We start from the raw sequence: 23596 nt of genomic DNA, 5'->3' as shown, positions 1-23596 counted from the left end.
TCATCTTCCTGGTTGTTATAGAGAATTTTATACAGGATGGCTTACTCACTGGAGAGAAAATACAAGCATCACCAACTCTGAACAGACAGCTGCTGCTTTGGATAAGATATTATCTCTGAATGCTTCTGCAGTCCTTTATGTGAGATTCTCGGTCTATATTACTGTCTTAAACTGTGGCGTTTGAAATCTTTCAGTTCCCAAGAAGGTTCTATGGCTGAAAGATATACCTTATTTTGATTCAGATGGCGCATGGAGGAACAAACTTTGGATTTTCCAGTGGTGCAAACACTGGTGCCAACTCTTCTGACTACAAAGCTGACATAACCTCATATGATTATGTATGTAGATCGCCATTGCCAAAACCTTTACATGCTGAAGCCTGCATGTTACAATATTAGGAAGCTTCTGTAATGTAAAAGGGCAAAGGTAAGAAATAAAACTTTAGATTCTCGAGTGGGCAAACACTGGTGCAAAGTCTTCTGTCTACAAAGCTGACAAAGTGTCATATGATTAATATGTGGATCTCCATCGCCAAAACCTTTGAAGCATGCATGTCACAGTTAAGGGAACTTCTGTGATATATTATTGCAAAGGTTTGAAATACATGGGAATCTAGGTAACTTTTAAAGCAGGTACCCCCATCATCAGGTTCTGCATCAGATAGATGACATCATTGGAATCAATGAGATTCTTCTGGCGAAAAATTATATGTTTGCAAGGAGATTCCAAGCCTCGCAATTCAAGGTTCTTGCAAGGCTCTCACGTTTTCAACATTTCCATCCCAAGGGGTTGGTAAAACCATGTTGAATGAAGGCTCTCAGGTTTTCATCATTTCCATCCCAAGGGGTTGGTAAAACCACGTTGAATGATTGGAGATAGATTATGCTACTTTGACTTATTTGTCTGTTGGAGGATATTGACTCTCTCTGTCCTTTTATCAAAGTAAACCTGCACTTGTGTTCCCTTTCGAGCGATGTAGCTAATATGGGTTTCATCCCATTCAATTTGTGGTATATTCTTCTTAAGGCATATTATCTTCTTATCTTCTGTGAAATTATTTTCTTCTCATCTGTTGTGAAATCTACATCCTCACTAGAGCAGCCAAAGCAATCCTTGGGCAGCCCCCCAATGCGTAGTATTTTCTTGTTATTTACTACTGCTTCTCTCTCTTTAACTTTTGCATAGAGATCTGCTCTATTAATTTTATTGCTGGCCACAATAGCCATCTCCTCCTTGGCTGAGCTAACCTGAGTATTGATCATCTCTTTGACCATAGAAACAAGTGTTGGTGTTGGCCGAGAGGTGCTGCATTTTTCCATGACCTCTGCAATGATCTTTTGCTCGTTGTTACTCTCCATCTCCTTCACCTTTCTTCCAAGAGCTGCAACCATAAGCCTGAGCTCCCTAACTTCTTGCTGTAGGTAGTAAATTTGTTCCTGTGGATCTGATCCAATCTTTCTTTTGAATGCCAACGCATAGGGGCTACGTGTGGCTGCAACGAAGGAGTAGGAAGGCTTACTGGTCGGGGTAGAGGCAAATAAGTAAGTCTTGGAAAACTCCATATTGGCCTGCATAAGTCTGAGAAACCTCCTTGTACAAGCTAACCCCTAAGCTGGGCTAGGGGTTCAGCCCAGCCTAGGGTTGTAGGAAAGAGGGCGACCCTGTTGTTGGCGATGCCCTAGTCGAAAGGCAGTATGGGTTGTATGGAGGTACGGGCCCTGTATGGCGGTACGACGAAGGCAAGGTGCTGACTACTATTGTACGGGCTTGTATGGAGTTATGGAAGTAGGGCCAACGGGAGAGGTACAAGCCTGTACGGGAGAGGTACGGCCGATGAGAGAGAGAGAGAGAGAGAGAGAGAGAGAGAGAAAGAAAGAAAGAAAGTGTATTATTGTCCACTAAAGGCCAAAATGGGCCCATGGGACATCAAGAACTCTGCATACAAGATAGCACAAAATCAACGTGCCACAAAGAAGAGGCATCGTCGAATATCATCTAAGTGCTACGCAATACAATGCAAGTGAAAGTACATAATGTCAAATCTGAGCCTAAATACAAAGTAAACTAGATGCAAGGAAACCGTCCCTAGGTGCAAAATGGGGGGATGAGTACAATATGCCAATGCAAAGATACAAGTCCAGGTGTCGTGGAGTCTGAGAACCAAAATAATACTGGAAATCCTGTCCATCGACTCTGCCTCCTGCTATGAGAGTACAAATCTGAGCAAAGGTGAGGTGAGCGGCTGGTGGGGCGAGATCTCCATGAGTAAGTCTCCTCCGAAAAGCTGCCATCATCCTGGATCGTCTGGAGATGAAGCGACGAGTACGTCCCCTATGTAACAAGATCCTACGGCGTCTACAAACCATCTCATATGTACATCCACAGGGTGGAGGCATGTGTCCTGTGTGAGCTCTGACCTCCTCGTGCTCCTCCTGGTCTCTGTCCTCTGGTATAGCGTGTGCCTGATCTCTATCAGGCTGGGCTCTATCACGCTCCGGTCTGTGCTGATGGTCTCTGAGGTAGTCTCGTCGAAGCATAGTGGCCTCCTTGACATAAAGAGCTAGGCAATGCTGATCCTCGTAGTCCATCACTCGTGAGAGAGGTCCAAAGCCATCCGTGAAGAGACAGTGGAATCTACCTCTGAGCTCATAATATAGCGGGCATCTGCAAATGAAGTGCTCCTCTGACTCCACCTCTCCCATGGTGCAACAAGGGCAGATCCTGGTCTCTCGGCCTGGTCGCCGTCCATCCTCCATGCGTCGCATCCTACCAGCCTCTATCTCGAGCTGATGCGAAGAGACTCTAAGCTGGCCAAGGGCAATCCTCAGTGAGTGGGACATGTGGATACCTGTATAGCCTGGTGGAATGACAAATCCATCCTCTGAGATCCGAAGGAAGTGGTCACGATATGTGGCCATCTTCGTCGGAAGCTGCGTGGGATAAATCCAAGTGCGATACGTATGAAGCTGCAGCAAGTCTGCTCTCGTGACCTGGCTAAGCTCGTGGCGAGTCAACTCGAGATGAGGGGCATCTATGCTGTATCGGAAGGGAGGCAGTCTATCCATGTCTAGTCCAAGAGATGTGAGCCACCTAGTGAGTCTGAAGTACCAGCAGTATCGGGCCCCAGATCGTGCCAACTCCATAGAAGATGCAAGTGCTAACCATGGCAACCGAGCTCTGCCTGCTGCTGAGTCTCCAAACTCCCTAACCCTATGCAAATACATGACCGACTGAAACGCTGCATCCAATGCAAGGGGAGTAGCTCCAAACTCTGCTAGCATGATCTCGTGCGGAACTGTAGCCTTGGCCCTAATGAGCCGAGAGAACATGATGATATGTAACCTCTCTACTCGTCTCCAATCTGCAGCGCCGAGGTCTCCTGCCGAGAAAGGAGCTGCATACATTGCAGCTGGTCTCACCAATGTATCAAAAAGCAAGGATTTCGTATCGGGATGCTGAAAGTGGGACTGAAAACACTGACACTCAAGATGAGCCAACGAAGCATACCCTTTACTAATCCTATCTCGTGCTGCATATGTCATGGTGAAAACCGGTCCCCTGAAAACTGCCCCCAAATAAGTGTACTCTCTAACAAGCTCAATGGGCTGTCCGTCATATGTGAAGCAAAACTCATCCGTGCTGTAAATACGATCAGAGGTGTTGAAAACCATAACCTTGGTCTTGCCAAGGTTTACGGTCAACCCCCTGTCCTGGCAAAACCTGTGGAGTGCCTCGGAGGCCCTGAGCAGTAGAGGAAATGAGAACCACATCGTCCGCATACAGGAGGATAGGGATGGAGGATCCTAAGAGAGTAGAGCCCACACCGCCTGTCATCTGTATAAACATCTCTAGCTCATCAATATATAATCCAAAGAGAGTAGGAGAGAGCGGGCAACCCTGCTTCACCCCAATCGTGCTGCATACCTCCTCTGAGAGCCCCTCACGTGTCCGAACCCGACCAGTGACCCTCTCATACAAAGCCATGATAGCCCACTGTATCTCTCCACTGAAGCCCATCTGGCGAATCCTCTGAAACAATCTGAATCGCGGAACTGTGTCAAATGCCTTCCTGAAGTCCACGAAGCAACAATAAAGCCGTTGCCTTCGTGACTTCGCCTCCTCTACCAGTACCCTGACTGTGAGGATGTGGTCAAGTGTCGAATGATCCCTGCGAAATCCAGCCTGCCCTCTGGCTCTGAGTCCTGTCATCTCGGCATGGTCATTTATACAGCTTTCCAAAACTGATGCATAGATCTTGGCCATAACGTGGCCAATCATGATGGTCCTGTGATTCGACGGCTCCATAGGGTCCCGCGACTTGTGGATAGGTACTATGGTATTGCCTAACCAGGACTGTGGTAGGCCTGTACAAACAGACTCATTGAAGAGACGGGAAAGAACAAAATCTAAGGCATCAATCCCATGGATTACATACTCCGCTTGCAATCCATCATGATCCTTAGCTCTCCCGTTCTTCAATCGGTGGACTGCTGCACGGACACTCTCTGGTGTGAAGAGACTAGATGAAGCTTGCCTAGGGGAATGGGATAAATCGATGGTTGGCTGATCTGGAACATCGTATAGAGCTGAAGTGTATGCAGACCAGACACGTGGATCTGTGAGGGGGCTCTGAGACTTCGAGCGGAGGAATTTTCTCCAGAATTCCTTGGAGTCACAGCTGAAAAGAAAGCTTCTCAGCTCCTCCTCATTCCGGGCTAGAAATTGGCGTTTCTTGCGCCTAACCAACCACTTGTAGTCTCTCTTGGTTTCGGCAAGGAGGGGAGACTTCTCCTTGGTCTCAAGGTGAAGTTTCCCGGAGTTCCTTACACTCCTCGTCATACCAACCGTTGCAAGGAACAAGACCAACCGGTGGGGGACTAGACGAATGACATGTGGCAGGGAATGACATGTGAGCGGCAGAAACGAGTGAAGTATGTACAAGTTCCCACCGGTCCTGCGTGGATGGTAGAGCATCTAATAGATGAGGACGGAGTAGGCGGCTGAGGTTCTGGCTATATACATCATCGAACTGGTGGTCGAAATGAACCTCGTAATAGGGTTGGCGGTCATGATAACGGGGGGGGGTGGGTCATGGGAGACATTAGTCAAAGTAAAGTGGATGAGTGCATGGTCGGCAGAGGGCATGAAGGGGCTAACAGTAAGGCTATGGATGGAAGGGACTAGAGTCGGGGGACCTATGATGTAGTCGATCACGCTAGTACCACGCCCAGAAGCAGAAGAGAATGTAGGCATGGAAGACTGTGGCCACCTGGACAAGCCGTTATAAATGACCATACTGTGCGAGGTGAGGAGCTCCAGTAACTGACGTCCCTGATCTGTGTGCTGTACTGTGCAGTCTGATGAAGTCCGACAGAGGCTATCATCGTGAAATGCTGGGAGTATGACCGGATCCTCCATGAAGTCATAAGTGAGGGCCTGTCTGTCTGAGGTCCTCGCGTTGAAGTCTCCTAAAAGGATGACTTCTCCGCGATGTGAAAAATCTGCAATGTCCGCTGAGAGATCCTCAAATATGGACTGGCCTGGTCCAGTGGAAGAATAGATCGACTGCGCCGGGGGGAAGTAGCAAACTGCAATAAAAAGATCTCGCTGAGGGGCTCTGCGGCAGATGCGTACCCACAAGAATCGGGCATGTGAATCCGCTCTCTCCACTGTGATGATCCGATCGAGATGCTCTCTGTACAAAATGGCCACTCCTCCAGATCCTCTCACTCCAAATGTTCGAGTGTGCTGCCTGAAGGCAGATCTCCATGTATGCCCTGTCACTCGTGGCAAAGGTCTCTCTGGACTCTCGTGTGTCTCCGTGAAAAAGATGATATCTCTCCCAAAGAATGCCCCCCGTAGATTGCCTGGCTGTGCTGTAAAAGAACCATTGCAGTTCCATACAGCGATGCGTAGACTATCTGACGGGTGGTGTGTCCCATGGGCCCGGTCCCATCAAGCGGTCGTAGCAGGAGGTGGAGATGGGGCTATATCTGCTGGTCTGTCATCTCTAAGCACTGTGGGAGCACGCCTCAAAGTGCCTGTGATGAGTCTGCCATCCCTGATCACTGCCCACTTGCCCTGAGCTCGGGCTGCATCTCTCTGAGGCATGAGCGCCTTGCGCTCCTCAACCTGTATCTGAGTCAGATCCTCGTCCATGGAAATGTGTGGGTGGTCTCTGAGTGTCCCTCTCCTCCTGAGGGCAGCTAGACGTGCCTGGGCATCTCTGAATCTGATAATGAGGGGCTGCTCTCTAGTTCGATCCCTCCCGACTGTATATGATCCTACTATGCCATGATCCTGTACTCCCAGTGTCTGAGAGACAAAGGTCACAGCCTGTGTCATCGTGGACTCTGTCGCCGAGGGCAAGATACCACGAATGCGAATGTTGAGGGCCTTTTTGGCCCTCTGCGGTGACTCGGCCAATGTAGCTGATACAGTCGATCTCTGAGGCTGTGATGGCTGACGGCGGACGACATCCACCCACTCTGTGGCTCTCTGGACCTCTGTCTGAAGGGAGGTCAAACGCTCCTCAACCGCTGCTACTGCTGTAGTGGGAGATGTGTCTATGTGCTGAACGCGAGTCTCGATCTGCTGCACTCGCTCTGTGTGTCCATGAATCTCTCCAGCAAGAGTCCTATGAGTCGCCTGTAAGACTTGAAGATCTGTCCTAATAGACAAGATCTCCCGATCCTGCTGTGTCACTCGATCAGCAAGAGATGCAACCTGAGCTGTAAGTAGAGCAATGGTCTCGTCCTTCCTGTGAAGCATCTGAAGGGCAGCTCGGAGGTGGGTCTCAAAGTGCTGAAGCTCTGGTAGGATGTGGCGGCAAGGACAAACAGCACAAGGCATGGAAGGAGAAAGAAAGGGAGAAAGGGGGGAAACCGGTAAGGTGGGTAGCGGGGATGAAGGAGAAGGCTGGAAAGGGGGAGAGAAAGCGGGTACCGGGGATGGAGAGGAGGGGATGGGTAAAGTCTGTAGAGAGGATGAGGAGGAGGGAGCCTCTGGCAAAGTAGGTAAAATAGGCAACAAAGGGGGGGAAGAGGTGACAGAGGGCTGTGAGAGGGGGAGCAAAAAGGGTGGAGAAGGGGTAGGAGAAGAAGGAACTTGAGAGGGGAGGGGTGAGAAAAACTGCGGGTACAAAGTAGCTATGGGCGGAAGATGAGATAATGGAGCTGAAACCGGTGTACCTGCGATTGGGAGTGCGGCAAGTGCGGGCACTGCGCTGGGCGGAAGACGAGATAGTGGAGCTGAAACCGGTGTACCTGCGACTGGGAGTGCGGCAAGTGCAGGCACTGCGCTGTCCTTTGAAGAAGATGCAAGTCCTCTTCTACTATAGTGCAGCATATCGGTCGTGGCGGCCATTGATGTTGCTGCTATTGCTGCTTCTGTAACATGCTCGACGGTGTCGGCCATGTTTAATTACGGGAAACTGGCAACATTGAAAAGCGGGAGATGGCGAGCGCTGCCAATGTGCGATGAGAGAGAGAGAGAGAGAGAGACAGGCAGACAAAGAGAAGAGAGATTTAAAATTAAAAAAGAAAAGTTGGGGTTATAAATTTAAAAAAAAAAAAAAAGGGGGGGGTGGGGCTGCGTTTTATTTTTTTTTTAAAAAAAAAAGGGGGGGGGGGCCGGGGGGGGTCGGGGCTGCAAGTGCGAGGGGGGGCGGGGGGGGTGAGAGGAGGGGCGCGAGGGGGTGGGCGGCGGGGTTGACCGAGGGGGTGAGCGGGAGGGTTGAGGGAGGGGGGTGAGCGGGGGGGCTGCGGGGGCTGAGCGGAGGGGTGAAGGGGGGGGGTTCCAAGGGGTGAGCGGGGGGGCAGCGGAGGGGTGAGAGGAGGGGTGCAAGGGGTGAGCGAGTGGTGAGCGGGGGCTGCGAGTGCGAGGGGGTGAGCGGAGGGGTGAGCGAGGGGTGAGGGGGGGGGCTGAGCGGAGGGGTGAGCGGGTGAGAGGGGGGGGGGGCTGAGGCGGAGAGGCTGAGCGGGGGGCTGAGCGGGTGAGGGAGGGGCTGAGCGGGGGCAGTTACGTAGCCCCAAATTCACCAAATTCCAACGGCTGAGAGAGAGAGAGAGAGAGAGTCTATTAGTGTCCATTGGAGACCAAAAGGTCTATGGGACAACAAGAAACCCTCTAGTACATGTGCTTTAGGGAGGGCACATGCCAGCTCCCAAGGAGTGCAAAAGCAACCCACATCATTTTAGAGTACCTACATAATAGTCTGAAAGAGTAAACAAAGACTGAGAGTCTTTTGGTTTTGATTTAAATTCTCTGATTAGAGCTATGCCTTCACGGTAAATTGCCCATTTTCCATCCTTTCTGGCAGCCTTGACTTTAGCTAATTCAGTTGCCTTATTCTTGAGTTCAACCTATGTAAGCTCCTCTGTTATCCATACTTTGGTACCCTTCAGCTTGTAAGATTGTCGAAGGAGCTTGATCCGCATATCTTTTGACTTCAACATAAGGATTGCATGACCTTTGTAGTGCATAATAGAAGTTGGCCTGGAGTCGCTCATCATCATCCACCCATTCAATGTTGGGCAAGCTTGCTTTGATCTTTGTCAATATTTCTTTATATGTGTCCTCCTCTTTGTACCAATCTTCTGGGAGTCCCCCTATTCTAATCTTCAGCATATTATCACTTCTAGCTTCGTGTTCTTCAATCTCAACTTGAGTATCAGACGTACTTTCTTTGGTGTCCACTTCCACAATCACTTCTTTGCAGTTTGTACTTCAATGTGAACAAGATCTTTGACTGCAAAGACGAGCTGCGGGGTAGGGGGTGAATCCTTACAAGATTTTACAGCCTCATCTATTACTGTTTGCTTACCAGGCCCTTCGAGAATGTGAAGTCGAGCCTTTACTTCTGCCTGTTCCAATCATAGCTCTCTCATTGCCTGCTGCAGATGAAAAATCTAATCTTGTTGCCCAAGGATGGGACGTTTTGAGCCTTCTTGTTGGCTCCAACTGTAGAGTACCGAGTCTTGATGGAGGTTGAAGGAGTTGAGGGGGCCTTGGAGGAGAGGGTAGGGCAGTTCATAATTTGCTGTCTGTTGAACCCCCTAGCTGAACCTAGCCCCCAAGTTGGGTTGGGGTTTTAGCCCAACTCACGGGCCTATTAGACAAAGTACAACAAAAAAAGATTAACTACTGCATATGAGTACCAGAGAGTTGACGTAGTGCACAAGGAATCTCCTAGGAGTGCATAGAGCATCTCTGAAACTATTATAAGTTAGCGATAATCTATTGTAAAGATAGATGGCTGTCATTTTCATTAGTTTAAGACTGAGAGCCTTTGGGTCTAGACTTGACATCTCCGGTCAACACCTTCTTGTCTCTATAGACAGGCTATTTTCCGTCCTTCCAAGCATCCTTTATTTAGCCAATTCAATGGCTTTTGCCTTGAGCTGAGTTGGGGTGAGTTCGTCCTAGATCCAAGGCTCGGTGACTTTCAGTTTTTTAGTTTTCTTGAGAAACTGCCCCTTGCGATCTTGGCATTGAATACTACTCGTGCTTGTGCCCCACTTTTGGAGGACACAAAGTATGACGTCCCAGAGTAATATTTTCTTTCGAGCTCCTTGAAAGAAAATAGGAAATGGAAGGCCTACTAGTCTGCAGTGCTCGCCGCACATAGGTATGAATAGATACTTGCCAATGCACAATGAACCCCAAATAAGGAAAGCCAACTAAGGAGGTGTTGAGGTGAGGAGGGAGAAGCTTCCTTGTGGTTTCTCACAGAAGCTAAAGCATCCGCCCCACAATATTTGCATCTGATTGGCTACCCTAGATTGAGTGAGATAGTGAGTAGAATGGTGCTATATGCCTTTCATCTATGATGGATGTGTGTGGGACTTCCCACATGATGTGGCCCCTTAAAAATCTCTAACCCAAATCCCGTCGGATGTCCTACCCTAACACCCTTTTTGACCTGTTATTAATCCTAACCCACAATTACCCCAAGGCTAATTTAGTGAACTAAGTCCATAGTTGATGAACAATGGATTAGGCTTCATGTCATTCAAGCTGGAAAACTTCTCCTGCTTAATTCTAGCAAGAGCTTTGGTTAGGATATCAGCCACCTCATCGTTGTCGGATAATTGATAAGCTCAATTCATTGCTCAGTGTATTTTCACGTATAACGTTATGTTGCACCTTAGTGTGCTTTGTTATATATGTTCCTTCGCCAATTTAATAGAGCTTTGATTATTGAAAAATATTGGTGTTAGATCTTTTTGTATAAGTCCAATATCATTTTAGATCTTCCAACCTGATAGTCTTATAGGCTGCATTAGCGGATATGCTATATTCAGCTTCCGTGGAGGATAAAGAAATAGTACTTTGCTTCTTACTACTCCATACTATCAGGTCAGATCCAATGCGAAGCAATAACCAAAAGTAGACTTCTATCAATCTAAGCATCCTGCCCAATCACTCTTAGTAAACTGTTACCGTCTTACCTTCTTTTGTACTCAATCAATGAACCATGGGTCCCGTGAAATTCTTTTTTTCCAGAGAAAAAAACCTTCTATTAAACTTGAGAATCAACCATACAAATCAGCAATCTAAAAGGCACTCATTATGAGAAAAGAAACAAACAGCTGGCTGTCAAAAAAACCAGCCTGTTTCGAGAGGATTTAGCTCATTGCATAGGGAATCTCGGGAAAAGAGGCTAATTTTCAGAATGTCGGTCTATACAACCAGCAAATACCTCTCGTTGTTATGACATAGAAGTTACCTGCAGGCCAAGCCTTGCAAAAACGCTCCTGCCTTTTAGCAGTCATTCTAGAACCTGAAGTCCACGAAATCCTTTATCGTTCCCTTCAGAGGGTGCATACACACCTGCACCGATTACAGGTGACGGCTACAAAGATGGCGGGGAAGGAAATAGTACTCGACATTCAGGGATGAAGCGCACCCATGGCTCAGAAATATTGCAGGCAAAAGACTGCTACGGCGTCCCATGAGCGAATTGAGTCTAAACCATGCAATTTAAGCCCGAGTGAAGAGGGCTCATTTCTGAAAACTTGTTCGTTGGAGGGGATTTCTTGGAATGGTTGGAGAGAGACATGCGCAACCTATTGTCAGGCGCCTTGCTCGAGCCCGTGGTGGGAGTGATGATCACGCTTATTTATGAAAAACTGTTTCTGAAAATCGCATTTGGGGCCTTTTTAAAAAAGTGTTTTTGGGGCCGATGAGTCTCGTGAAAAAAACAGGCTTTGCTCCCGAGTTTAGACCGCTTAGAGTAGTATCACTGAGGGACAAGATCATCTGGGGGGCAATAAGGATAGTACCTGAATCTATTTATGAGCCCCAGTTTCTAGACACATCGCATGGATTCCACATCGGGTAAAGGCTATCACTCACCGCTGAGAAACAGAGTGGGCTGGAACCTCTTGGAGTTTAGAATTCAACACTAGAAAGTGTTTTGACACCATCGACTCATCTCAATCTTGAGAGGGGAGATCAACGATTCTAATTCTTTTGACCTCACAAAAACCGTTTCCGCCGGACTTGTAGGGGGTGAGGGGGGTGGCTTTTCCTCCGGGGGCCCACAGGGCAGTGCACTATCACCCCTATTATGCAATATTTACTCGCATAAGCCCGATAGGGAGATGGAGAGGATCCGGCAAGAGCACGAAACTCCGACGGCTCAGGGAAGAGAATTGGTTTTCTTCGGTTGGGGGAACTTCAAAAACTATGGGGAAGAAGCAAGCTTCGACTCTCCTTCAGTAGACGACAAAGCTATCATGACGGTGAAATGCATCCAACGTAAAGCGTCTCTTGACGGACCTCCGCTAGGAGGTCCAGGAAATTCCCTAGGAATTTATCCCGGACCCCTGAGATTGGGGAAATTGCTTTGCACTTTCTTGGCTTCGCCCCCTTCCTGCTTCCCCTTCCTTCCCGACGCGGGAGGGGAGCGGCCTCCTACCTTATTCCCTCTTCAGCTTTGCTTTCGAACGTTGAGAAGCATTTTTTGCCCCTCGGGCCTTAAAGCCGAGGCAAGGCTAAAGCAAAGTCTTTGTGCCTTTATTCGTAGAGCCAATGGTTTCACCTCGAAATGAGCAAAGGCCGAAGGTGGGGAACTCTATGTGTTCTCTATGAGAAACCCTCGTGGCCTGATGAAGTTGGACGGGGAGGCGGGACTAGCTATCAGGTTAGGACATAGACACCTAGCTCGTGAGTGGGGGCTATCCCTTGTGGGCTTCAATGACCTAGACTTGGTTAGGATCCGTTACTTTTGAAATGAGGACGACTTCCCACTGAGAATCATTGGTTCTGTGGAGTCGATAACGAAAATCCAAGAACATATCCCCCACTCTCCACAATCTGATCCGAACCCTCAGGTAGGCTATACAGGATTCGTAGAAATAGTTGCAGGGACAGTAGAACCCCCTTGTAGTACAAGGATTCGGGGACTCCCAGCTTTGAATACTCTCGTACAATTCCTGTGAGGTGTTGGGTTTTCGACTAGTCGCCCGTGGCTTTGCTATACCGATATTCTCAGCTAAGCTAAATGTTACTTTGTTGGTGCCTTTGAATTCGTATGTGTATCAAAATTGTTCGCTTTTCATTTGCTCGCCCTAAGCCTTCTATTATACGAAATTCTTTGCTTCTTGGAGGAAAAAACAAATGAGTTGCAACGCAAAGACACAAATCTAGATTATTCCTTGAATGCAACCCGACGAGGCCGAAGGCCCATCATTACTAAACGATACCTGACGAGAGCTAATTGCTTGCAGGTTGATTGACCTGATAGCCTCTAGTTAGGTGCCTCCACCCACATAGACAATTTTCGATAGCCAACAGACTTGACTAGACCCAATAGACTTAATTTTCGATAGCCAACAGACTTGACTAGACCCCATAGACCACAGAGATGTGGAAACAAGATCTAGTATGGGAAGTCTTCACAAGCGAAAGCGACCAAGCTCCCTGGCTGCTCCCTTTGGCTACTCTTCTTTGTAGTTGTTTTGTCATTGACCCTTGGCCTGTTCGCTTGTGATTTCTGATGGTTGTTCCACTGAATCATCTACGCTCGTTGCAGTGTTCGTAGAGTAGAGCTCATGTCACATGTGGTTGGGGAACAGAGCAATTCACATCAGCTCTGACAATGGGAGGCACGCCATCAAACCGTCTGCTCATCACATAGGTAGGATTTTCTATCAACTTCGAATTGGATTGCACGGAAGCTTGAGTCATATGTGAAGTAGTGTACATCGCGTTATTGAACCGATTGCTGTGACTTCAAGTTGGGGGCACTGTGTCAGGCCACTATCCATAATGTATGTGGCTTCTCGTCGTGATGATGGAGGACGGGAAGACACTAACAGTATGGGGAGAGCCTGGGAGGCATCGCATACAGTTCCTTGGAAGCAGAATTTGCGAAGTAATGCCTAGGCTTGGATTAACTTCCGGCAAGAAAGTTCGACTGCACGGTTAGAGGTCAGTCTCGCAAACTTCACTTATTGCTAGGGAACCATATAATTCCTTCAAGATGAACAGAAAGAAATTCAAAAACCGGGGGTCGATAGGTCAAATGGTGACCACTCTCTTCAGTCTCGTGGTTTCACACACACACACACACACACACACACTCTCTCTCTCTCATATGGTAAGGGTTTAACCACTTGGCATTGGAGAAAGGGCCCCGGCGGCAGGGGGCTTATTGGGGGGGGGGGGGGTTTTCCACCCACCTCCGAGGGTTGAATGGGTAAAAACCCTTGCCTTGCTTCAGGTTACCCGAGTTTGGTTTGGTGGGAATTCCAGCCTTGAAGGCGGTCTTAGCAAACTATCCTATCACCGGCACTAGACTTTTACAGCTAATTTTAGCTCTTATGTAAAGTAAGCTCCCCTAAAAGTCCCAAGAGCAGCTCCTTGAGCTCCTACCTCAGCCCCCCCCTCCCGCCTCCTTCCGCCTCAGGCTCCACCCTCCTCTTCGCCTCGCCTCCCCCTTCCTTACCCCTCCTTCCCGCATCCCCTCCTCCCCACCTCCTTCCACCCATCCCTCACCTCCTCCCACCTGCACGCTGCCCCTCGCCGACTTCCCCTTTGGCCCTCCCTGCCTCCTCCCTCTGGCAGCCTCCACCTCGACCCTCCACCTCGACCCTGCTCCTCCACGCCTCCCTTCCGCCGCCTTGCCTCCTCTCGCCCCTTCCGCACCCGCCTTCTCCTCCCACTTTCCTCTCTTTGCCTACTCCTTCCGCCCTTGCTGCCTCCCCGCCCTCTCCTTCCGCCCCTCCGCTCCTTGCCGCCTCCTTTTGCCTACCCCCGCCTCTCGCATCCTCTCACCTCCTCGCCTCCATTCCTCCTCCACCTCGCCTCCAACTCTCTCCCCTCTATCCTCTCCTCCCTCCTCGCCTCCTGTTCGTCCCCTCTTTGCCCCTCTTTGCCTTTTCCTCTTTGAGGGCTCTCCTCTCCATTGGTAGCCAATTGCAAGGGTGTGTACCCGTTCCCTTGCAGCTGGCCCTTGGGTTTTTTCCTTCCCTTTGGGCAGCGGTGAGCGGTTTGTTTGTCTTCGAGGAAGATTTTCTTGGTGGTGACCCTTGGTCTGGCCAGAGGGGCTCTATGGCAGCACCCTTGAATCCCACAATCGTTAAGATTCTTCTTTTCCAAACCGAGAAGCAACAGGTGAAGCATGCAGTTCAATCACTTCAGGACAAGGTGCTCGTGGGCAGCATTGTGGGCCTCACTCCCACAAGGAGACAGGTGCGAGAGTTGATCCAGGTGAGCTTGGCACTAGAGGGTGACCACGTTCAGGAGGTCACCATCTATGGAAGAGGCGTATTCCTCATCTAGCCGAGCTCCCCCGACACTGCCTTGACACTCATGGAGCAGAGCCCCATCCTCCTTGGCCCGCATCTGGTGTACCTCTTTCCGTGGTACCATGGCTTTACAGTGGAGGACATGGTCACGACACACCATGTTCCCTGTTTTTCGATTACGCTCTGCTTCCCAGGGATCCCAAAGGAGTATGGAGCCATCCTTCCGTCCATTGGTCGGGCATTCGGCATCGTGCTTGAGTCTCCGTCAGATTTGGCCGCTACCGTGGTACTAGATGATGGGGTCCCTAGGATCAGATTGGTGGTTGAGAGCCCACAGTCCCTTCTAGAGTTGATCCTACTAGAGACCTTTGAAGGGGGCACACTTCGCCAGCGAGTGGAGATTTCACGGTTACCAGGCCAGTGTCTTCGCGGGTTACCTAGCCAGAGATTGCCCCCGCGGCCAAGGCGGAGCCCCTCCCCCCCCCATCCCCACAAAGCAGTCAAAGTCAACAGGCCAGAGCCCAGCACCCCCCCCAGAGAGGAGCAGCAGGAGTCTCAGACCCGTTGGGTGACGCCCTCAGAAGGGGATTGGACCTAGGTTAAAAAGAAAAAGAACCCAAGCAAACAGGTCTGCAAGCTTCGCAAGCAGAGGGCTAGACGTAGAGAGAGAGACGAGGCTTCTCGAGAGGGACTTGAGGAGGAGCAGGAGCAAGAGACCTTTTGTGGAGATCCACCTCCCCCATCAGAAGGGGCCACTGCCCAGCCAGAGGATCCTCCCGTGATGGAGGTTCAGCTGCCGCACTCACCCTTGCATCAACAATGAGCTCCAGGAGCTCCTTACGCTGCGATGGCAGAAGCTATGGATGTTAGTCCGACAACAGTTAAGGAGGAGTGAGTCCAGAGCCCGACGAGCCTGATCAGGGGGCCTATGGTTGCCCCTACTCCCCTCGCCCCCCTTCCCCTCCATATCCCGCTCCCTCTCCAACCCTCCCTCTCTCTCCTGGATTCCCCCCGTCCCTCGCCCCTCGTGCTATGGTCACCCTCACCACCCGCCCCCCTCCTTGCATCTCTCTCCCTCCCCCTCCCCCTCCAGGCTCCGCCCCCATCTCCACCTCCTTAGCAGGTTCTTTAGCCTCCCACCCTCCTTTGAGAGGGACTACACTTGGGGGTTTGGTTGACTGAGGGAAGACACGCGTTCTAGATTGATGAAATCTCCCCAGCTTACCGGATACAGGGTCATAGCATTCAGAGGATAGAGCTCCATAAGGCGGTCCCTTTGATAGCATGACTCTGCCTTCTCCTCCTGAGGATAGTGTTTGGGAGGTAGTAGCTTGTATCATTGCGTGGAACATTTGGGTTGCTCGCTGCAGTCTGGTGATGGGTGAGTATCCGGTCCCACCCTCGGCTACCTTGGTCACCATCTGGCAGGATATCATCTACACCCTCTGCTCCATTTGGGAGCGTGGGGAGCTCTAGTGCGACTGTTCCGAGGTGTGCTCGATTTTGCAAGGCTTGGCCTGCAGGAGTTTTTTACATTTTCACTCTGCGAGGGATTCGCTGGTTGTATAGTCCCCCCACCTGGCTGTTAGCCCCCAGTACCAGAGATGCCCTAGGCAGTGAGTTGGGTTTCTTTAGAACAGGCCAGTTTTTTTTTCAGCCTTTTCCTGGTTTTTTCCATACTCAGGACCTTCGGGGCTGCTGTTTTGTATGAAGTTTTTCAAGCATTAATAGAAGGTTCCTTTCTTTGCAAAAAATAAAAGTACCAATAGGAAATAGTAGAGTCCCTTCCTTCAGGTCTTCATAATGTAGTAGAGGCACTTTGATAGTGTTAAGATACCTTACAGTGGCTTCCACAAAGACGAATAGTGTTTCAAAAGTAACCACCTAGCATTGGCTTCGTCATTGCATATGGGTATAATGAGTTAATGTCGTAGTAGAAGAGACCCTTTCCATATGGCTTGTATACATCGGTGTAACGAAGCTTGTTGCCATCTTGCTATTGAAGCATTTGGTAATAGAGGCTAATTGGATAGTGAAACCAATCTTTTAAACTATTGCCTAGTAGTTTGAAATCCATAGCGAAAACAATGTGCCCAGAGCTGGGCGGTAAGGGATCAATTGATCATAGGGATAAGTTAATTGAGCATTTAGAACAAGATATCCGAATTTTCGTTGGGGTTCTCAGCAAGGCACAAGAGCTAACATTTCCCTAGTCGTAGTACAAGCTAACATTTCTCTAGTAGTAGTATGTAGTGGGCCTTTTGAGCGAAGTTAGAGATAAGCTACTTTGGGCCGCAAGCCTAAAGGTAAGCGCCAATAGCAATGTCAGCAGTGGAAGCTATAGGTAAGGCAGCTGGAAGGAGGCCTCGGAATGCTTTTTATCGGCGGATGCTGGGATGTTACCATTGGTCCCTTTTGCTTATGAGTGCGATCCTTGCCTTGGGGATCTCACTCAATGCTATTATATTTGACCTTCGGTCTGCCATTGATAACATATTGCAACACTGCATATTGGTATTCGCATTGATACCATGCTGCACCTAGGGGTATTGCTACTCACACTGGGAAGTCAGCCGGGGTGAGGGAAGGGAAGGAAAAGGAATACTACTCTCAACGTCCAGGGGAATACGCTCCACATAATAAAATGACAATCAGCCACACTAGGGCTGAGACACGGCCCAGACTCCGTGGGGAGGCAGCAGTGGTTGGGGAATATTGGACAATGGGCGAAAGCCTGATCCAGCAATATCTTGTGAGTGAGTGAAAAACGTTGAGTTAGTGAGGAAGGGCAATGCCGCTTGTAAAGCTGACCAAGGCCAGCTTCCCAATCCTAGATCTTTTGGACCTCTTCAACCCTCGTGAGGAAACTAACTGATTTGGTCCAGTTGATCGCAGCTGCCCAGGCCAAGTAGTAAGTTGCTAGGGCTCCTCGTAGGTGGTTCCCTTGACACATTTGAGTATTCTTTGCCGCCTTCTAACGGATTGCTTTTGAATCAGCAATTTATTGGGATCTTGCACTCCTTGGATAGGCTATGTCTAGTCAGGTGGTGGTGAAAGATATGAAGCTACCAACAAGTTGTGCCATCAACTCCAAGACTATGTTGATCTTTTTACAATTTCTCACCTGGGTTCATTGGTCCATTGATCGGTTGACAATCCTCCATTGTGAAAGGTTTGAGGATTTCATTGGCATATTTCATTTGGGTATATGAACGTTTTATCTTGGTCACTCCAGTCCTCTATTCCAAACAGTAATGGGTATAGCCAATGTCTTTCATATCAAAAGCTTTGTTTCGACTCATGTTTGCCTATTTCATTTGCTCCTCGTCATTACTAGTGATGATGTTTCAGAGTATTTCTTCTTCTACTTCCATTTAGGTCAATGGGTTGTGTTTTAAAAAATAAAAAATAGAAAAAAAAATAAAACACCGCTTGAAACTGTAATTACAAATCAAAAGTCCAACTTCCAACTTTACAGCTAACAAAGCATATATCACACTGTAACCAAACCGACTTTTCCCTGTACTAGGGAAAACTCCTGCAATCCAAACTGACTCAAACACGGAGGCAAATAAACAAGCATATGCTCCAACAAAGCTAAGAAGGCATAGAGAGCTCCCTGGTTATAATTCTTGCTGCATTTCTGATCAACTAGTCATAGTCCACTCCAAGTCTGCATTTATGACCTGCCTTGTGACCACAAACATACTGTAGTATCTACCCCTCACACGAGCTCACGATCAAACGCAACCAACGAAAGCCTAGCTCAGTGTGGTCAATCCAATGAGGAAGAAGATTGATTTACGTAACTATTGTAACTCACGGACTTCGGACAGCAATTGACCCACGATTCGAAGCTGAATATCACTTCCAGATAATCTCTCTCTGACATAGTGATACTGAACCTCAATATGCTTTGTGCGAGCATGGAAAATTGGATTCCGTGCAATAGCCAAAGCACTCTGACTATCAATGAGGATGATGGTAGGAGCAGTCTGACATGCATGAAGATCTGCAAGTAACTTCTGGAGCCAAACACACTCCACTGTAGCTTTAAAGCTGCTCTGTGAACGTATGTTTTTCTGGTTTGTAATTCTCTGTCAGCTCGTAAGCTTCAGCAAGGTTGGCTGGGAGGAAAGTAATGGTGCTGTTCCCGTGATCTGCAGTAGGAATAGTTGTTGTGTTTTACACTCTCCCTAGCCTATCCTCTCTCTTTCCCTCTCTCCACCATGTTCCTTCAGCACTGATGCAGGGAAAGACTTCTGGATTCGAGGGAGGTCAAAAGCATGAGGTTAAGAAGGATAGCTCAGAGAAGAAATTTCGGTCTCATCCTTTCAGAATAGAGAAGAACTTTCAAAATCCTGAAGAGCGAGACATCAGCTCCTGCGAACTCCCTCCCCTCCTCCGCTCCCGTCTACTCCCCCCTCGCGCTGCGCGGCCCTCCCCTCCACCTCCTCCCTCACTGCCGCCCCCGTGCGGCCCTCCGCCCCCTCTCCTCCCCCTCCGCCCGTCGCTCCGCTCCTCCCCCTCTCCATGCTCCGTTCGCCCCCGCCCCCACTTCCCCGCTCCACTCCTCCCCTCTCCGCCCGTCGCTTCCCCCCGCTTTGCTCCTCCCCTCTCCTCTCCGCTCCTCCCCTCTTCGCATTCAGCTCCCCCACCCGCCTCCACCCCCTCGCGTTGTGCTACCAACCCCCCCACCCCCTCCTGCCCCTCCCCGCTTCGGCGCTACGCTGCCCCCCCCCCTTCCCTTCCTTCCTCACCTCTCCTCCCCACCCCCTCTCGTGCGGCGCTGCCACACCTTCCCTTCCCCTTCCTCTCACCCCCCTTGCGCTGTGCTGCCCCCCCCCTCTCTTTCTCCTCCTTCTTCCTCCGCCACCCGCCCCTTCGTCACCACCTCTCTCCCCCCCTGCTTCCTCATACCTCTCCATCCCTCCTCCTTCCCTTCCCCGCCTCAATCCCCCCATCCCCGTCTCTTCCGTTTCTTTCTCTTCCCCCCGCCTTTGGAGCGATCACAGTTAGTCAGTGCGATATGGCGGCCACGTGCCCGGAACCGGTGGCCCAGACGGACCCCCCCCTTTATCAGCCTATCGCGTAACATTGACAGAGAACCAGGTCTCCTTGGTGAAGCAGGCCGCCACGGACTTCTTCCAGACTTCTGTTTATGGGAGAGTCATTGGCTACTCCCCTTCACGAGCAGACATCAGGGACTGGTTGCAGTCCACCCTCTACCTCAAGGACAATCACATCGAGGAGGTTGCACTCATGGGACGTGGCATCTTCTGGCTCAAGCTCTCATTAGCACAGGCTGCGAGCGATATGGTCAGGCGATCCCCTACTTCTGTGGGTGGGAAGATCATCCTCATGGTTCCATGGTACAGGGGTTTCAATGTAGCGGACTTTGATGCCCGCTTTCGCATTCCTCGCCATCCAGTTACCCTTATTTTCCCAGGTCTAGCAACCGAGCTTCGCCCGATCATCAAGGACCTGGGGGTGCACTTTGGATGGCCTATGCAGGACACCTACGTTGATGCGGCGGCAGCCCAAGGGGTGCCACGTGTCAAAGTGGCAGTCCTCGATCCGCAGAGCATCCCCTCGGAGTTCGAGATCGAGACAGACACAGGTGTGGTGACGTAGCACATTCTGGTCACTGGTCGCCCAAATCATTGTCTGAGATGCCATGGCTTTGGACACCAAGCGCGCTTCTGCCCTCGCTTCACGGGTACAGAACCTCAGAAGGCCCCCGTTCCGGCAACTTTGAATCCCCCCCACCAGTCAGCATCCCCTCCGGAAGGGGAAGGCTGGATGGAGGTCAAAAGAAAATGGAAGGGAAACAAAGCAGGACCCAAAAAACCTGCCCATCTACAGCAAGAGCCCCCCCCTGTGGTCACTACTCACCAGCAGCCCGGTAAGGGGAAGGAGAAGGGAAAGGAGAAGATCAGCCAGCCTCCCCCTCATCCTTCACCCCGCCCTCCTTCCCCTCCCCCCTCCTCCTCAATCCCCCAACCCCCACCCCCTCCAGGATCCCCCATTGCACCGGTGGTTTCCGCTCCACTCTCTTCCTTGAGCATGATCCAGAGGGAACCCCCCCCTCCGCCTGAGCCACCGGCAGCCCTGAAGCCAGCACAGACCTCACCCGCGCCTATCCCTCCTGGCCCGGCGGAGGGGAGAGGCCCTTCCCCGCAGATGGCCAGCACCCCTCTCTCTGGTTCAGACTCCTCATCATCGTCCCCACGCCCAAGGGCTGCTCCTAGAGCTCTTCCATTGGAGTTTTATCGAGCAGGACCTTGGGATTATTTGGATGCAGCGTGTATTGGCTCCTTCCCTGCATGCCTAGACATCAACATCTTCTTCCTCTGCAAGGGGGCGGAGGGTAAGGTGTCCGTCCTTGCCCCTCACGATGGTCCCAACTATTCCTTCACTATCTCGAGTGAAGGGAATGAGCAATGGATGAATGAAAATGTTTGGGAGACGATACGAGATCAATCCCAAGAGCAAGTGCAGGACTGGATCGGTAGTAGAACTGCGGAGCTTCTTCAGCAGTAGTGGAAGGAGGGTGACGTTCGTCTACGATGGCACCACAGCGCCAAACGTTTCCGACTCCTAGTCATTATTCGGCCACCTCTGGAGTGGGCCTACGCGGAAGGGCTCCGCCCGTGGAGGACCTCAGAGGTAGCGGGCTGGCTTCTACAGTATTTCCCTGGCAGAGGCGTCGAGCTGGTTAGAGAGAGCCTACCACCACGAGACGAAGGGCCTCTCCCCTCTGCTGAAGGTTTTAGAGGATGGGTCCGATGATCCGGCCTCTCCTTCGAAACCCTCACAGAAGCGCCTTCGTCTGCACACTGGACATCCTCCGACCACTTCGACATCGACCGCAAGCAGATAGCTGTTTGTGGCCCACCGTCCCTCCTCATGAGTTTACGCATTATCTCTTGGAACGTCAACGGGTTCCACTCATTAGGAATCCGCGGCCCCAGGAAGATGGTGCTGAGACAGGAGCTCCAGCTAGCCTTGGTGGGAAGGGTAGATGTGCTCCTACTGCAGGAACACAAGCTTTTGACTTCTCAGACCAGTATTTGTGGGAAGGTCCTCACAGGACGCTCCCACACCTACTGAGAACCTTCGATTGGTGAGCAGGGGAGGAGCGGGGGTGTCTGTACCTCCATCGGCGCTTCTCTAGTTCAGCATGTGTGTGGTTTTGGCACTCTGATCTCAGGACGTGCGCTTTGGGTGGGCTTGCATATTGAGGGATCCCGCATCGGCATCCTCAATATCTATGCCCCGACCGATCTCAGACGAAGAGCCGCTTTTTGGAGATCCTTGACAGACTTGTTGCCAGAGATGGACTCTTGGATTGTAGGAGGGGACTTCAACAACCTTGAGACCCTAGAGGATCAGCAGGAACGGGGCCCAGAGTTCCTCGGTATAGCTCAGGCGGAGCAGGCAGATTGGGACTCCTTCCTATTCACAGTGGGAGGTCGGGACAGCTAGAGGGAGCCTTCCTTTCGCAGATGGACAGGGAGTCTGGACTTCTCTTGGGGTTACAGGAGGGAGGGAGGCAGACTTCTGGAGCGGCTGGACCGTTTCTATGTCAGTGATTGGGCGCTTGGCAAAGGTGGAGAGTCAGGAGTGGTTCCAAGGACGACACTCTCAGACCATGCCCCAGTCATCCTAGTCCTGGACTCAGCCTCTCACTCCTCACCTCCACATGCACAATGGGGGAATACACACAAAGGTGGAGGCTGAAAACAGTTTTCCTCTTCTTAGTTGTGATCCCAGACTCCATCTACTCCAGAGCAGTGGTTCACAGCAGGATAGTGGACCTGTGGGAGCAGGATTGGGACCCCACCGGGGATATGGCAGTACAGGTAGCTCAGGCGCTTGCTGAGTCTAGCCTCATCTGTCAGCAGGAGGCGATTCAGGTCAAGCAGCAGTGTTGGGCGAAGGAGAGGGGTCTCACGCGAGATATCGCTTCGATTCAGCGGATGCAGCAGTCTTCTCCAGGCTCTGAGGAGCTCAGACAGCAGGAGGTTCGGGCCCGAGCCATGCTAGAGGAGATCACCCAGCGTTGATCAGAGTTCTCATTTCATGCTTCCAAGTCCTTCTGTGCTAGGAAAGGCGACAGGATGTGCAGAGAGTTCTTCAGGACCCATGGACAGAGGTCAACAGGGGAACAGCTTCCTTCTCTTAGGGCGCAAGATGGTAGTGTCAGGACAGATCCAGACGAGGTCCGGGACTTGGCGACAGATTTCTACAGATCATTGTTTCAGCAGGAGCCCCCAGACCCTCGTGGCCGCCAATGCAGGGAGGAGGTGTGGAGGTCTACACCGCGGCTCGTGCAGCCTAGCATGAGTGACTCCCTTCTCGCCCCTTTCACCGTGGCGGAGATGCAGGATGCGGTGAGCGCTATTGATGGGCAAAAATGCCCAGGTGAGGATGGCCTCCCAAGAGCTTTCTTCACCACCTTTTGGGAGCAGATCCACCGGCCTTTGCTCGTAGCCTTCCAGCATATTTTCTCCAGCGGGCAGATGCCAGAGAGCCTTGCGATAGGCTTGATTTGCCTCATCCCTTTGGCAGGGGCATTCTAGCCTCCATCCCTTTTTCAGTGGTTTTGTTTGTGAACAAATGGGTAAATGCCAAATGGTGATTATGCAATGGTTAATGGTTGTGATATATGCTTTGTGAGCTGTAAATAAGTGCTGAAGTAATTAAAGGTTTAGTTCCACTGCCCTCTGAATGATTAGAGGCCGGTTTCATTGGTTCCATTGCCGGGATACCACACACTCTTTCTCAAGAGGTGGGCCTCGGTAGTTTGGTGGAAGGATATCTTTGCTGCACTTTTT

General features: G+C 50.6%; 1 protein-coding gene across 3 annotated transcripts in view; it reads left to right on the top strand.

Annotated features, from left to right (window-relative positions):
- BGAL17 (beta-galactosidase 17) overlaps positions 1-23596 on the top strand; it is a 202222-nt gene that overhangs the window by 63785 nt on the left and 114841 nt on the right. For all 3 annotated transcript variants that reach the window (XM_087374194.1, XM_087374193.1, XM_087374192.1), the window contains 2 exons: positions 22-139; positions 243-338. In XM_087374194.1, coding sequence (XP_087230320.1) covers positions 22-139; positions 243-338 — 214 coding nt within the window. The remainder of the gene's footprint in view (positions 1-21; positions 140-242; positions 339-23596) is intronic.

The sequence above is a fragment of the Dipteris shenzhenensis genome, chromosome 4 (assembly GCF_047967505.1).
Source record: "Dipteris shenzhenensis isolate YYH24624 ecotype China chromosome 4, Dip_SZ_1.0, whole genome shotgun sequence".
Classification (NCBI taxonomy): Eukaryota; Viridiplantae; Streptophyta; class Polypodiopsida; order Gleicheniales; family Dipteridaceae; genus Dipteris; species Dipteris shenzhenensis.
Note: the sequence above shows the minus strand (reverse complement) of the source record. Positions and strands in the feature narration are given on the sequence as shown.